Raw genomic sequence first — 17,500 nt, 5'->3', positions numbered from 1 at the left:
TGTCCATGGCTGCAACTATAACAGCCCCGCTCGCACTGACAGCGCTTCAGCCATGACGCCAAAAAGAGAAACAAACATGTTCCTTGACAGCTACTTCTCCAAAACAGCTGAGCTTGGAATACCAACGGGGCTTCCCCCCCTTCCCCCTCCCCCATAGGCTGCCGCTGTGCCTGGTTGTTGGAGAGAGTGAAGTAGGAAACAGTTTAATGAAGGTCAAAGTCAAAGGGAAGTTCACTTGGGCTTTATATAAATCTGTCTTTCTCTCTTTGTACAAGGGATCTCAGCTTTGCTGTGTGTTTGTGCTGTCAGAAATCTCTCTGTGTGTGTGTGTGTGTGTGTGTGTGTGTGTGTGTGTGTGTGTGTGTGTGTGTGTGTGTGTGTGTGTGTGTGTGTGAGTGAGTGAGTGAGTGAGTGAGTGAGTGAGTGAGTGAGTGAGTGAGAGAGAGAGTGTGAAGATGTTTACAAAAAAGAATAGGAAGATTGACATTTAGATTGACATTTTTCTCTCTGGTTAATTTTCCTTTCCGTTCCAAACTCATCTCCCAAAGGCCAAACAGAAACATACCACAGTGTTACGTGTGATCAGAAATTGCCCTTTCGCTCTGCCACTGCCACTTTAGCATTCCTTTGTAGATTTTGATTATTACTACAAAACATACATTAACCACTTCTGGTAATACATTGACCACCTACAGTATATACATTTTGGCCATTTGCAAATAGCTGATCTACAAGCTCACAATGTGCCTTGTACATCTTCTATTTTCAAAAGATGTTTATTAGATATTTGAAAACTTGTGAAAAAAGACATTCTGCATAATGAGTACTTTCTACTTGTGGTACTTCTACTATTTCTACATTGCAGTATTGGTACTTTTATTTAAGTAAAACATGCAGGTACTTTTCCCACCACTGCCTATTGGTGATATACACAAGTGGCTGTGCTAATAATACATAAGCCTTGTTTGTGTAAGCCTATGTGAGATAATACGTCTGTCTACATTTTGTTATCGGTGCTGCTGTGTTGTTTTAAGCCACCATACTTACTATGGTTTTTTAACCACTTTGAACACTGCATCCCTATTCAAAATTTAAAATCTTAGCTCTCGGGGCTCCGAGGCATGCCAATTTCGCTCAAACCACTTTTGTCCTTTAACCCATTTAGAACGGGTACACATTATTGTGTATCATTATTTTATGCTTTAACTATTGAAAAATAGCAGATATACAAGCTCACAGCGCGGCACTCATTGTAGATCTGCTACTTTTTTTTATTGTGAAAATTAGAATACTGACACGATTCTATAAGTGTCTTTTGAATTCTTCTAAGGTTTTTTGAAAAAACTATGTTTCTATGTCAGCAATCTGGCCAGCCATCGTCAAAGAAAAGGTCCTTTTCACTTAACTGGAGCTCAGTTAGTCTGTTCTTGAGAGACTAGTATGTCAGTGGTTCTCAAACCTTTTCATATGAAGGACCCCCAAACTGATATTTATTTGGCCACGGACCCCCATCTCAAAATATCTAGTTCCAGGGACCCCCAGAAGCAAAATTTGAGTTACAAACGTTTGCTTTAAAAATACATATACTCAAAGATTTGCACACATTTTCACAACTTTTTCAAAAATAGCAGATCTACAAGCTTGTGAGCTTGTATATCTGCTATTTTTCAATAGTTAAAGCATTCAATCATTCTAGGCCTATGCTTTGGTCTGGTTGGGTGTAAGGGGCACAAGGGATACAACCTATACATGCTTTGATCAGTCCCTATACTCACTATATACAGCAGAGCACTATATAGTGATTACTCCAAATGTATTGTGATCATTATTATACCCCATACATGACTCATTATCCCCAAATTCTACGTGAAAAGCAGGGCACAACCGGTGGCCACTATTGCCAAACCACTATTGCACAGTTAAAAATTGTGTTTGAAATGTGTTTTTATTTTGCTGATTTTGCGCTATTTACATTAGTCTCCAACATAAAATACTCCCTACAGCCTACAGGGAGTAGGGAGTAGTGATTGAGTGTGATTTCAGACACAGCCTTGTGTGATTTCAGACACAGCTTTAGATTTGTTTCTTTAGAAAATGCATTCTATTCAACTGGATACAGGAGAAACCTCCATCAGTGACTCAATGGTACAGAGAAATATACAGAGTGCTACCAATGGAAAGACTCAGTGCCAAACTAAAAGAGAGGGAAGATGATTTTCTAAATATTTGGCAGCCGCTAATAAACTATCTGCCCAAAGATCTAGCTACACTGATTTATAATGGAAGTGATGACCTGGTTTGGAAAGCCCCAGCTGTACTCCTTCAATTTACCTTTTAATTTGCCCCTTGTGTGGAGATGATACCACTCTGAATAATTGACTGTGTATGGATAAGTATGGATAACTGTATGAATACTGTATTGTGCTGTTCGCCCGTATTTTTGTTTTTGTTTGTATTTTTTTGTTCTTGTTTCCATTTGATGTCTTTATTTTGTTTTATTGTAGTTTGTATATTATATATATTAATACTTTTCTGTCACACATTTTTGTGTAAACTCAATAAAAATTTTGATTATAAAAAGACTTGTTTCTTTAACAGTCTTTGTTTTTATTCCATCTCTATGATGGTGCGATTGTTCTGTGAGAAATAATAAAAACAGGAACACAAAGAAACACGACACACAGACAGATCCAGCAGGAGTAGAAATCTTGAGCAATTTAATTAAAAACATTCTATTTCATCAAAATACGCAACCGTTTCTGAAATAACATCGTTTTGCCCTGCGGAGAAAAAAAATGCACCGACCGACCCCCTTACATTTTTCCGTGGGCGCACAGAAACATGTATAATGCACGCGCACGCGTGCACAGACACAGGCACCGACTTTATGTTAACCTGTTACGTGATTGTTTTATTACGTGGAGTGAAACAGAGTATATAAGTATACTGTATACTGGCAGTTGAGTAAACCCCCCCCCCACATTAACTGCAGTTCAAAGCGCATTCCACAGTTCAATCTACGGACTTCAAGAGGAAGGACACAGACCTGTGAATCAAAACACCATCCCAGTTCCAACAATGGACTAAAGGCCTCTCCATACTTCGACCGAAATGTTCGGTGAGTTGTGTTTTCCGACGTGCAAATTTCCAAACTCTCATTCGGTCTAATGCTTTTCAGAAGTCCCCAGGGACATAAATTTATGGTCGAAAAGGACATTTTGACCGAAATCTTCGGTTTCGGTCGAAGTATGGACAGCCCTTAAAGGCGGAGCGCTTGTTTTCGGTGGAGATGACGGAGGCGCGCCGTCTCAGGCGACTATCAGCCACGTGAGACACTGCCGAGCGAGTGGTAGCGAGCAAGTCGCTGTGTCGAGTTGCATGAGCCGACTCAGCGCCGTTACCGAGTTATGTGACGTTATGGACAGAATAGTAAATCTTCTTCCCCCCGACTTTCGGCACATCCGCGCAGTCCAGGCGAACACAACGGGCGCACACAACGAGCGCTCCCTACCTCCGGTTCAGCCAATCACAAACTTCCACTGCTGGAAGTGGGATGGTGTTTTGATACACGCGACACAGACTGGCTGTTAGCACTAGGGCTGGGCCATCAATATTGATGTCATTTAGATAACAATATCGTATTGTGACGATAATATCCCCTTTTCCCCCTCAAACCTTTTCAGAAATAGCAAAAATTGCCTTTCTACAAGCTCACAAGTCACTTTGCGACGTGTTATGAGCTTGTAGATCTGCTATTTTCAATGACATATTTGGAAACCAATTTTGAGATTTTAAAGTCCATGATCTAGTTTCTCCCCAACCCCCCATCTGAGACGTTTTCTAAATATGGAATTAGGCACCTTTATACCACCCGGACGGTAATTTATGGCTAAATTGACCGCTCTCACCCCCAGGCAGAAGGTCCTCACACCTTCAGACCACCTGGAGAACTTATTGTTCTAGTTAATGGGATCATTTGCATTCCACTGTCAGCTCCAAACCTGGCAAACCGAATTCTCTCCTCTAAATAAAAATGACAGCTGTGTTTAAAATAGCTCCAACCCAAACCCGTAAACTTAACCTTTACATGTTGTATTTCTGTCTGAGCAATGTGTCTCAGCACAGCCTGCATGCGTGTGGCTCAAAAACTAAGCAACCGTGCATAAAGGCTTAATTTCAACACTTAAGAGGTATTGTCATAATTCTGAGTTTGTGTCAGTCAAAAGTTACTAACATTGCTGCCCATTGTAAACTTTGTGAGGGCAATAATTCGCTTTCAACCGCAATGCACTCAACTGACATCTAAGGCACCTCTATCTCTCTCACACACCACGTATTTATTAAAATCCAAGTAATAGTCTGTGACGTATGCGTAAGTGCCTTTTAGACCTGTGTAGGCTATAGGTCTGGTTGTGGCCTCACATACTTAATCTATGGGTTTATGAACCTCAATCAGTTTCATACGTGCTCTTTGATGAGATATGCCTCTGGGCACATGGAGAGAGCCTGTCTCCGGCTTCAGACAGCATGAATGTAAATTTGAAAAGTTAATCTGTGTAATTTACCGTAAGTAAATATTGTTTACTCCCCAAAGTAAAAACGGGTATTTAACGACGTAGATTGCTTGCCACTGCAGCTTTCTGGTAATATTTTCCCCAGACAAACATTTGGAGTTATACATTAGATTGTTTTCTGCCTCTAAGCCAAATGAAGCATACCGGTGAGATATGAGTGGGATTGAAATGTTGTATAGCCTAAGCAAACCAATCGCTATTTAAAAATCACACTTGTGTGAACTGAGCGGTGGAGGCTGCGTGTGTGTATGTGTGTGTGTGTGTGTGCGCGCGTGTGTGTTTATGTGTGTGTGTGTGTGTGTGAATGTGAATGTGAGTCAGACAGACAGACAGACAGACACGCACGCATATCCACACACACAGCCACGTATAGGAGACGGTGTGACCACCGCTCAAAAAAAACAATGGTATCCCCGCTGTGTGGGGGAGTGGGGCAGGACATGTGGAGCATAGACATAGGGAGGTAGACGCGCATCGCTTTCATGTGCGTCACAGAAACGGTAGTTGGTAGGCCAATCAGAGGCAGGTGGGGGCGGGTCTTTACGTACACAGCCCCCAAGAACAGCTGAGCCGCACGCGCATCAGGAACTGGATGGAAACATGGCAATAAAGCTCTGTTGAATTGAATTGATAAGTCCCGGAAAAGACGCGCTGTGATTGGCCAGTAGTCACTTTGACTGGCCTGCGGTCCCTCGTTTTTTTTGTGGACGTCCGGCCTCCAGTTGTTACACGTCGCTCCAATGAACTGCAGCTTCGGATGAGGTATCTAGCTTTTTATATCTATGGTGTGGAGCCCAGAGGGGAGACAGCGGCCAATGAAATTGCAGGAAAAAAGGTAAATTTGACCGAAAGTCCGTCCGTGTGGTACCGTAGGTGCACTTTATGTCATCATGCAAGTGATTAAAACCAGGAAAAGACAACATTTGATGCCATCATGATAATATGGTATTCAAAATCCCAGAAGATATGTATATTGATTATAATATTGATATATTGGCCAGCCCTAGTCAGCACACACACAGTTTATTCCCAACAGAAACTACTGTGGACATTGCTACTAACTAACAGCCCGGTTATTTTTCACATGTGGTATTAAATGTTCCATGTACCCGACTTCCTTCTATATAAATACCGTCCCTCTGTGGGGGGGGGTTTAGAAAATGTAAAGTAAAAAACTAAAATAGAAAATTAACACCTACAGTATATTTGAAAACACTTTCTTTGCGATTGTAAATTGAACATTGAAATGTACCCTCGTCCTCCTGCCTGGATGGCAGATGAATCCTTACAGCATACTGTGATTCTCAATCTTTTTTAACGTCAAGGACCCCCAGTTTGATATGCATTAGGCCCCGGACCCCCATTTGACACGACTTGTATCCATGGGATCCCAATCTACAAGTGTTCAATTAACTCTTGAGAGCGTATAAATGGACTTGTAATAAAGGTCCACTTGGTTCCATTTGTACCCTCTCAGAGTTACAGTACCGTATGGGCCCATTTGTTTCCTAATTCAATAATTTAGCTGGGGACCTGGAACACACTCAAGGACCCCCGGGGGGTCCCTGGACCTCACCTTTAGAACCAGCGATATAGGAAACAGTCGGCCAATAAGAGCCAATAGCTAACGACCAGAGGGAGATGGGCAGAAACAGTTGGGGACACAAGCGTCGCCAATGAACCCTTTTCACTTTCAGCACCGACCAACAAAAGTTCTATTCCTTTTGGTTTCCATAGGAACAAGTCTTTTTTCTTTTAGTTTTTTTAAAGACTTAAAAAAAAAAGTTCAAAAAAAGTCTCTGTGTAAAACATCCTCCTCAATCCCAGAGTCCTTCGCTCCGGCAGACAGCCAAACCCTCATCATCCCCCCAGTACTTTATCCCTGCATGCCTTACGAAAACAGCTAGGCCAGCAGGAGTGCACGGAAGAAGAAGAAGAAGAGAACAGAAACAGCACAGAAGAGTGTTTAAGGACAGGAAAAAAAAGAAACCTTCTTCTCCTCCGTCCACCTTCCTCCTCCAGTGCCAGTCAGTGAAGCCACAGTTCTACAACATCTCCACGGCTGAAGTTCAGTAAACGGCTCTCAGTCCTCCACCGGCGTTGGCTCCTCAGACAGCGCTAACCCACCTTCTGAAGCCGCGGCCGCCGCAGACACGGTCACGTCGGGCTCCTCATCCGGCTCCAGCGGCTCGGCCTGCGGCGGCTGGCTGAGGATCACCTGCACCACGTAGTCCCTGGAGATGTTGAGCTGCTCCAGGCGCAGCCGGTCCGTCAGCGGCCGGCCCGAGAAGAACCAGCGCTGGGCGCAGGGCGCGACACCCTCCTGTGCCTGCAGCCGGCGCTTCATGGCGCCCACCGTGTCGCTGCGGCGCACCGCCAGCCGCAGGTCGCGGCCCGTGGAGAGCCGCAGCCGCAGCAGGCACTCCCCTCCTCCTCCTCCTGCTCCTCCTCCGGAGGTGCCCTCACTCCCGCTGCCTGCCGAGGGGTCCGCCGCCGAGGAGGAGTCCGGGTCGGAGCCGTCGGGGTCGTCCGAGCGCTCCTCGATCATGTTGACGGGAGGGGACAGGCAGTAGACGGGCAGCTGGTAGCGGTTCCCCAGCTCGTCATAGCACTCGGTCAGTGCTCCTGTGAACGGGAGGGATTTATTATTCAATAAGTGGACCAAAACCCCAAAACGGCTGACAAATTAACCCATTTAGACCTGGAAAGCATCTGTGTCATTTTAGATTTTAGATTTTTTTTAAGATTTTTTGGGGGGCTTTTAAGCCTTTATTGATATGACAGTAGACTGACAGAAAATTGGGAGAGATGGGAAGTGACACGCAGCAAAGGTCGTCGGAATCGGGACTCGAACCCGCGACACGCTGTCAGGCATCAGAGATTCAGAGCCTATGTGGTATGCGCCTGGGACGAGATTTTAACCACTTTAAACAAAAACAGTGAAATGGCTTCTACAAAGAGTAATGACAGGTTTATGCACTGCAACCCTATATACAGTAACATCCCTTTCCATGTAGTTGTCTTCAGACTGTTCTTACTGTTCTTACTTTGGTCTCATGGCATGCTGCAACTGACATTCCCAGTAACCTGAGGAGGAAACGTTGCCTTCCTTGTTTTTCCTTAAATATCGTGCTAATACACGAGCAGCACAGTCATCGAATGTGCACACATACCCATCTTGACCACAGTTTCGGACCCTATTTTACTGATGTGTTTCTCCATAGACTGAAATGCAGATGTATGTCACTTTATGCCACTTAGTCAGCGCTCTCATTGAAACACCAGTGAGTTTAGCAGTCTTTGTTTACTGAAGCTCATTCAGAGTCACTTAGATCTTTTTCTCTTGCATCGCGGTCCAAAATTGAGGTCAACCGCGCCGGCTCAGCATTTATATACACGCCACACAGAGCATGACAGGAAGTTAATTGCCTAATTGTATCATCAGCCTTTTCTGCATTTTGTTGTTTCTCCATTCACTCACCCACTCATTTCATTTTTCACAGACCGATTTGTCACCCGCCGTCTGTATATTTAGAGCATTTCTCTTCTCGCATTCAAGCACATAATCGCTGTTCCACTGAAAAATCTCCATTAGCAGTTGAATTCGGTTTCAAGTGTAAAAGTTCCCAAGGACCTAAGAACCTTAAAAAAAAGGTTTTATAACTAGAACTTAATAGTTATTTTTTTATATTATTAAAATGTCTTTGTTTCCCTGGCACAAAAGGGAGAAATAACAACAAAAGAAACTAAAAAGAAAAAATATCTGTTTCTGAATTTCTGTATGGGTGCATTCCTGATTACGCTCTTTTCCCCCCAGACAGGCCGTAAAAGCCTGGCCAAAAGCTGATCTAATATCACCAAACGCTGGCCAAAAGCTGATCTAATATCACCGAAACAAGGAACGGGGAAATGAGAGAAGCAGTCCTTGCAACACCGCGGTGGTTGGTACGTACGGGAGAGAGTGAAAGTTTTGGGGAGGTCATTACAGGCCAGCAGGGGCGTCACAAGGGGTAGGAAAGTGGGACTGAGTTACCAGGGCCCAAGGTGGAGGGGCCCTAGTAACTTTAGCTATTGAAAAATAGCAGATATACAAGCTCACAGCGCGGCACCGAGTGCCGCGCTGCGAGCTTGTAGATCTGCTATTTTTGAAAAGTCGTGAAAATGTGCGCAAATCTTTGAATATATGTATTTTGTAACTCAAATGTTGCTTCTGGGGGGTCCCTGGAACTAAATATTTTGAGATGGGGGGTCCTTCACATGAAAAAGTTTGAGCATCACTGACATGGAAACATAGGTTTCTTGGCACACATTTTCACGATTTTTCAAAAATAGCAGATCTACAAGCTCGCAGCGCGGCACTCGGTGCCGCGCTGTGAGCTTGTATATCTGCTATTTTTTAATAGTTAACATTCATGGGGGGCCCGCAGTGAATCCTTGTACCCAGGGCCCAGAATTTGGTGTGACGCCCCTGCAGGCCAGGGACATTTACTCACTTTGACAATGAACTACTGTACTGTGACTCAGAGTATACATGAGTAGGCGAGAGGAAAACGAATGAGTTTAATGTCAGAATGATGACATTCAAGTCTGGTGATTCTCTTTAGGATCATTAGGGGGGCTCCAAAACAGGCTCCAGGTCATTATTGTCTTTTTCAATTGTCATTATTTTATACAGCCAGTTTTTACAATGACATTTCTAAACTTTTCCATCGCTTTTCCAAAGTATTTTACCCCATTTCCAGGCCTATTAATAGCAACCATATGGTGCAATAACGAGCCTCTTAAACCAGTGTGTCATCAATGCATCAAGACAGACACCAGCGAAGCTGTCAAGTTACAAAAAAAACAGATCTATAAGCCAACAACGGACAACGTAGCGCTGCAATTTAGCTGTTTGTTTAGTTTTTTTTTTTTTTTTTTACGTTAATCATACTACAGTGTCATACAAAAGCATCAAGCGTATTGAGCTTGTAGATCTGCTACATTTGCTATTTTCCAAGACATTTGATTAATTCCAAACCTGTGAAAACAGTGTTTCTAATTTCAAAATATTTCCAGGGATTTCATGACGGTGGGAGCCCTGGGCTGTTGGAGCAGCCCATTAGAGCACATCCTTCAGAACACTGATTGTCCCCCATTAGTTTAACCTGTCTCCCATCCACACCTCTCACCTTAAACTCAAAAGACTTGCCCTGGATTCAACTGCTTAGCCTATTTGTACTTTTCACCCTTATACTCCATGTCTGTTTAACACTTTCAGTATTAAACACTCATGGTTTCTCAAAGTGGGTGCCATGGCACCCTAGGGTGCCGTGATGCAAGTCCAAGGGTGCCTCATAATCTAACTATTAATTTAGCGAATGTCTGTCCGCCGTCTGACCGTCTGTCTGCATGCTGAGATCACTGACACTAAACAGTGTCGCCAGCATGTTAACAATAAAATAACAGTGTAATTCAGGGGTGCCTTGGATGAAAACTTTATTTACAGGGATAGTTTGAAGACATGTGGTACACTGCCTTGCCTGTTTAAACTCTGTGAAAGAGGACAACATACTAGATAGGTCTTAAACATCTAATCCGGTCTACTGTGATGGCCTAAAACAGTTGATGAACAACCAAATAAAATATATGAGCATAACCTTGAGCCCTTTTCCCTGTGGTGAAAAGCACAGTCACCAAATTACTTGAATGGAGTGTTATCAGAAATTACATCTCGCTACTTGTCAACCTAAACCGAAATGTCAGGTAATAAAAAAAGAAACAATAATTCACAAAAAAGTTCCCCAGGCTGCCACAGCCAAAACGGCTCACCTAACAGACCGGCAGCAGACATTTTTAACTACAGGTCGGTACATGCCATGTTGTTTTATGACTGTTTGAGAGAAGGAGGCCAGATGAGGCACTGGAGACAGACGGTTAAGGTTACAGTAAAGTGAAAGTGGGATGAGTCAGCAACTATGACACACACACACACGCGCGCACACACACACACACACACACACACACACACACACACAGAGGAAGTCGCTCTGCTGATACAGTAGCTGTTGTGGTCAACATTAAGGTAACATGAACCCACAGGGTGTGATCTGAAGGAGGCAGAGCAGCTATTACTGCCTCGTTTGTTGTATAGCTAAAGAAGCAGACACCGTGCGCGACGTACAAGGCTGTCTGCTGTATGACACTGTTCAGAGAGAAAGAGAGAGAGAGAGATATGCACACAAAGAAAGGTAAATGGTGCATTTAAAAGGCAGACAGGGATGGAGGGATGTATGCAGACAGACATATAGGGAGGGAGGCAGAGAAAAGAGCGGACGACACAGTCAGTCTAACCTGCTATGTTTCTAATAATACAACATGCAGCAATTTGGACAGCCGTTGCTATGGCGCAATACCTCACTTCATCTCTCTCAACACCTCACCTCCCCTGACCACAACAGCGTCTGTGCCGGAAAGCACTCGCTCTCTCGCTGTCAGATTCAAAGTAGCTGAGCTAAGGATTTCATATCAGCAACACCACTTGCACATTTCTTATCAATGTGTTATGTTGCAGAAAAAAGATAGCCTTCTGCTTGCTTAAGCAAGCAAATCATTTACTGTGCTACTAGTGCAATAAGGTAATTGTTGGCGAGCATTTTTTCGATGATATATAGGGCCGTGCGTTAAAGCACATCTGACAACTCTTGCAGCAGAATTGCACGCTGGCAAACAGCCACACGCTTCCTGTCTATCTCTAGGCCAACTAGAGTTAGCATTATCTTTGCCATCTGACCGCCGGCTGACAGTTGAGAGAGGAAGATAAGCCAAAGAAGACACGGCCAGCAATCTTTCAAATACTCCAACTAAACTAAACCTGTAAAAAGCCTGTAAGCTTCCATTTTTACACTTTCAGAGGATTTTACTGTGTAGGTGAGGTGGATGTCCTATATGATCAATATGTTCTGTTTTACACACCATTATAACGTTCTTATTTTGATCATCAAAAGCCAATTACTGAATGTCAGTCACCAGGTTTTCTTCAGAATGTGTATGACCCTGATTTCACTATGGCACATTGAAAGTACACTAGTACTAGTACGTTTTATTTGCAAGGATCCCCATAACTCTGAGAGTGTACAAATGGAACGACCAAAGGTGATGTTTCAAATACATAGCTTTTCCTCAGCTCTATTGCAACTACCTCTCTCTGTCGGGATTGGGAGAAAATTGACAAAGAACTTGAGGTCTGTGTTCCAAGTGGTTATGGATGAATCACGCTCATTAATTTAAAAGAAGAAAGGGAACTCCTTCAGCCACTCTCCTCTGTGAGCCAAGAACGTAACTAGATTTATTTTGTATTTTTCTCTTTGATTGGTACACAGAGTCGCAACAGAATTTGACCCTTAGTTTGTTATGTAACTATGCAGTGCTGGAATAAGTGTGTAAAGGGTACTTGTAGTGATCCCCGAAGGGAAATTGCACTTCAACATTTGACCCAGCCAGTGTGCTGCTTAGTGCTTACTGTAGGTGCACACGGTGGAACAGTTTGTGTGACTTTGTGTCCTGCTCGGGTACAATTTGATGGGTGGGGCAGTTATAGCTCAGAGGCTAGAGAGGCTGTCTGGAGGTCACCCCCACTGCCCCCAGCGCTCACAGCCACAGACAGAAAGGTAGACACCTCCTCCGGCTCTGGGGCGTCCGCATCGCGGGTGCCATTTTGGCGGAGGGCAAGCTTCCGCGTGCGTCACAGAAACGGAAGTTCGGTAGGCCAATCAGAGGCAGGTGGGGGCGAGACTTTTCATAACCCAGGGTGTGTTCGGATATAGGAACTGAGCACACTGTTGAGCCTTGTGGTAGTTCGAATAAACACACCCTAGATTCCGAGAAGTTCCGCAAAAGACGCCGCGCTGCGACACGTTGTGGGCTTGTAGATCTATTTTCAGAGTGAAACACCTGAGCACAACCAAACATAAAATGACTTGTCTTTTTGTTCTCTTCTCCACTAGTCCCTACCTAACATTTTAGTCCAGTGTTTATTAGTTGACGAAATTGTCAATATATTTAGTCTTCGTTTTGGTCATCATACCTTAGTTTTTGTTTAGTTTCGTCAGTGAAAAAAGGTAGTCGAAATTTGTTGTCATAGTTTTAGTTGAAGAAATCAACGTTGGGGTGTGTGTGTGTGTGTGTGTGTGTGTGTGCGCGCGCGTGCATGTGTACCGTGAGGCAGTGTGATGCTGGCGCCGTCCAGGATGGCTTGTGCCAGCTGGTGGTCGTTGCTTTCGAAGGCGCTGGCGGCAGCTCGCAGCGCATCCCAGATCTCCTTGCGGCCCTCGAACGCAGGCGCCGTGTCCCAGAACTCATCCCGCTTGCTGCGCAGCTGCCCCTCAGTCATGGGATAGTCACTCTTCCATTTAGGCCTCTCTCGCTTCAGGGGCTGGTTACGCCCAAGAGCAACTGGCACAGAGAGAGGAGGGAGAAAGGAGAGGAAGAGGGAAGATAGCACACAGATATGAAAAGAGAACGGGGGGGAGATGGGAGAGGAGGGGAATGAGGAAGACAAGGAGGAGGAGAGATGGGAGAGAATGAGAACGGAGAGTCAGGCCTGCATCTGAAAGGGAAAAAAGCAGCCTTGCCATCTAACTGGGGTATGTAGGGCTAATACGACTAAAACCTGGATGACAGCGGTGACATAGCTGTACCAACTGAAGCGTTACACCAGGATGAAGTTACTATTCCTCTACAGACATCCGGTAGAGGTGTTGTAATCCGGCAGTGTTCCATTCTAGAATCCACGAAGAGCCATTCTAATCTGGCTCTGTTCCATTATAGATCCCGGGTAAAAAGCAATTCAAATATGTTATTCTAGAGCAGGAGTCTTCAACAGGGGGTCCGGGACCCCTAGGAGGTCCTCAGAGTTACTACAACAGAGTTACTTAACCATTTGAACCCTAGCATCCCTATTCTGAGTGGAACATTAGCCAAAAATAGCAGATCTACAAGCTTACAACGCCTCGCAGTATCCCATCTGCTGCAGAATGGCTAGACAGAGAGACAACATCGTCTGGATCACCACTGAAAGGAGTGACAGGTACTCTATAGACAGAGTGTGTGTGTGTGTGTGTGTGTGTGTGTGTGTGTGTGTGTGTGTGTGTGTGTGTGTGTGTGTGTGTGTGTGTGTGTGTGTGTGTGTGTGTGTGTGTGTGTGCACGTGTTACACAGGGAAGACAGCTGATTGTGGTGTTGAGTTACACCTGGTGTGTCTCTACACATGTACCCTGATCCATGTGACAGCTCTTCAATGACACACACAGCCCCTAGCAGCTCTAGCTCAACATGTTTTGGTCAATAATAGACTAATATAAGCCTGTCTTTTCACTCACTTGCTTGTTCACTAGTTGCTTGTTTTGTACTAGTCTCGTGTAGCCAGACAACTATTCCACAATGTCCGAATGCTATACTGTATAGCATGGGTCTTTAACAGGGGGTCCAGGACCCCTAGGGGGTACTCAGAGTTACTACAGGGGGTCTTTTTACAGGAGTTTTTTTTGGAGCGGTGAAAGCGCTCCCAATAGACAGGTATGTCTGTGGGTGGGTGGCTGGCTATGTGGCTGGCTGGCTGGGTATGTCTGTAGCCTGGCAATACCTTGAGTGGCCACACACAACACACAAGTTAAAGGAGGGGCGCTGTTGTGCAGGCACACACACACACAGCTTCTATGGCACTATTGTGCAGACTAGACACACACACACACACACACACACACACGGTATAGCTGCTCAGATTCACCGCTCCACTTCGAACCGAGGTTTGATTTTTTCTATATAAGCCACTTAAACCCTAGTGTTTATCACAACGCCTCGTGCTGCGAGCTTGTAGATCGGCTATCGGATATTAAGTATAGAAGGTTCGAGTGGTTAAAAATCTGAAAACACAAATTGACATGAATCCAAAACACACTGATGATGATGGTGCTGTCAAACTATGAAACTACATGGAACCTATGAACAAGTTGTGGGGATCACTGCTTCATCTCTCTCTCAACTAAGGGGTCCTTGGAGTGAAAACGTTGAAGACCCCTGCTAGAGTCTGGAACTACACCTCCTGAAATCTGAGTAACAGAAGCTGGCATTTCCGTTCACGAACATATATTTTAAAATGTAATTTCTGATAAGCAGCGATATATATGCTTAGATGATTTTTATCTATATTAGGATAAATGTGCGTGACCTGTAAAAACGAAGCGGAAGTGGGGAGGAGGCTTCACATCTGCTTCATCGCTACTCAAGCCGGATACTCATGATCAGAACTTCCGTCTCCCAGACTGTATGACGGGAGAATTTCGTCACTGTCGGGCAGAAATCTTTTATCTCCAAGTTTCAAATTTGTTTCAAATTTCTTTTTTTTCGTAAAGTAAAGCCCTGCTTCATCGTACAAGGCCGTCGCACAAAAGTAGTGAAAACAGCAGATCTACAAGCAGTGTGCTTGCAGATCGGCTGTTTTCACTAGTTTGAATCATTTTTAAAATGATAAATGCAAAACGAACGGTTTTGGACATACACGGTTTTCACCCGACAACGACGATTTGCAAATCGTTGGGAGTCAACAGTCTGGTGACCCACCCAGTTTACCTCTACACCGCTGGTCTGCTGTACATGTCTATCAACTAATGTACCTTTTCAATGGGATTCATTCATTTGGGTTTTGTGAAAGCATGTCATATAGTGGAGTGGTTATAGCAGTTTACCTAGTACACCCATCAAATAAATCCAGACACTTTCCAACACGTTAGCGTTCTCAATAAATGAGGAATTGCATCGGAGCAAGTCTTGCATCTTTTATTTTGGAGTGCCGCTTCTTTTCACTTTGGTGGTATTTCATTTGTGTGGTTGCTGCTATAGGCACACTATTGTTCTAGGTTAGAGAACGTTATGCAAGCCAAAGTGAATGTGTTTTTTGTTAACCTTTTGACAGAAGTTATCTGTGTTGAACAACATTCCAGATATTTTGGACAATATAATGTCCTATCAGACAGACATCACAATATATAGTATAAATGGTCAGCTTCAGTGCAACCACACTTGCAATTTTGCTTTCACTTGCTTTCTAATTTAATTATAATTTTTAGCTGAGCACTCACTGCCTAAACTAAGGGCAGCAACCAGAGGAAGCGCACCTGCATCTCTTTCTTATGCTTCAAACCCACAGCATTGTGATTATACAGGTTATAAGCCACTGGATGCCCTGGGACTGGGTTCATGCCACATCGGAAGGACAGAATGGCAGACTAGAGGTGTCCTTGTATCTACCACAACAGAGACAGGCACACAGATAGAAAAGATGGACTGATGCAATGAAAGCAGCTACATCAGTGGATAAACACAACCTCTGTACCTGTACCCGTGTTTGCGGCTGATAGCTGGCTGTTTTATTCATAAGTTGTTGATGACTCATATGTTGTATTGCCTGTTGTGTATGTAGTTAGTTGCTTCAGTCACAGCTAGACAAGGCAGCCTATAGTCCATTAGAATTGAAATAATGAGTTATAATGTTAATCGGTGTAGTTTTTCCTCCATCTTTCTCCTGAAACTGTGTGCTTACTGCTTTCAGTGCTTTGTAGAAGAATCATGCTGGGAATGAGATATTTGCAAACAGAACAATCGATAAAAACGATAACTTAATTATAACGCCACTGGATGATCTATTTATAAACGGTTTACATAGGCTACAGAGATATTTTAAATCAGCAACTCCAGGTTGCTTTTGCATTCCTTTGCTGTATGTGAAACTTTTTATTTTTGCAGAGCTGGCAGCTATAGCTACAATGTCTTGGAAAATGTCAAATATATTTATTATGGACCAAATTACCCAATTGGCATGTCTCCTATAAACTTTAATCAATTGTACCATTCAGCAATGTACACCTCCATCTGTGACATGGCTTTATTGACAGAAAACACTCTTCTTCATGTTTAAAGGGGGAGCATTGAAGAGAGAGAGCAACTGCTCTTCTTTTGTAAGATAATGATGATAAAGGTGACAATTTCAGTTATCTGGATATTCCATTCCCCCCTCATCGTTCATTATCAATCTAATGCAGTGGTTTTCAACCAGTGGACCGGGAACCACCAGTGGTCCTGGCCTGAGGGGGTTCCAGGAGGTCCACAGCTAAATTATGGATGGTTTGGTAAGCAAATGGACCCTTATAGATCTTTAACTCTTGAGAGAGTAAAATGAAACCAAATGGACCCTTACCTTAAGGGCCTGGTTTCATGTTACACTCTCAAGACGGAGTTAAACATCTACATTACCTCATTTCATTGCAAGAAGTCTGCACAATTAGAGAATGTAGAAGAATTGTTATTTTATCAACGTTTGCTGTTATCTCTACTACTATTGGTACCAAGTTTTGGGGTCTGAGATCGAGGCTTAATCTCATCAAATGGTGGTCCGTGGCTCAAATGGCCAATAAATAACGACCTTGATACGAAAAGGGTTACAAAACCACTGATATAAATCTATCATTACGCTGGGGGAATCCGGTAGGTTTGACCAACAGTCCTATCTGAGGTAGGGCTGCTGCTAGCCCCGGCTATGATAGCCCACCGTCCCCCTTTTGAAAGAACAAAGGAATTATAGCTCAAGAACAACTCAGTTTATGTTTCTATATGAAGTGCTGAGCAGACAGTTGGTCCATATAATGTGTAAGTATTAAAGGCCCGGGAAGGGGAGGGAGACCGGGGACTAAAAACCCAGCACGTCTGCCTCGACGAGAGGGGACGGGCACGAAATATCTAGAGAGAGGAGACCACTAGGATTTGGGGTTGAGGAGGGTGCTGGAGACATCGGTGACCTATCGAATTCTGTGACCCCACGAGGTCGCTGTTTCGCAGATATCGGCAGCGAAATTGCGAAACAGCCTAAACAGCCTAAAGACTCGAGTAGCGGT

General features: G+C 44.0%; 2 protein-coding genes across 2 annotated transcripts in view; one reads left to right on the top strand and one right to left on the bottom strand.

The window, feature by feature from the left end:
• Positions 1-17,500, top strand: part of hspa4a (heat shock protein 4a) — a 460,486-nt gene that overhangs the window by 55,116 nt on the left and 387,870 nt on the right. The gene's annotated exons all lie outside the window — the stretch shown is intronic.
• Positions 2,692-17,500, bottom strand: part of ubtd2 (ubiquitin domain containing 2) — a 15,773-nt gene continuing 964 nt past the window's right edge. The window contains exons 2-3 of the mRNA XM_080749059.1: positions 12,771-13,007; positions 2,692-7,199 (exon numbers count right to left, since the gene is read on the bottom strand). Of these exons, the coding sequence (XP_080605185.1) occupies positions 6,658-7,199; positions 12,771-13,007 (779 nt within the window). The 3' untranslated portion in view covers positions 2,692-6,657. The remainder of the gene's footprint in view (positions 7,200-12,770; positions 13,008-17,500) is intronic.

Source organism: Nannobrachium achirus (genome assembly GCF_963921795.1).
Source record: "Nannobrachium achirus genome assembly, chromosome: 19".
Lineage (NCBI taxonomy): Eukaryota > Metazoa > Chordata > Actinopteri > Myctophiformes > Myctophidae > Nannobrachium > Nannobrachium achirus.
The sequence above is the reverse complement of the archived record's forward strand: the minus strand, read 5'-3'. Positions and strand labels throughout refer to the sequence as shown.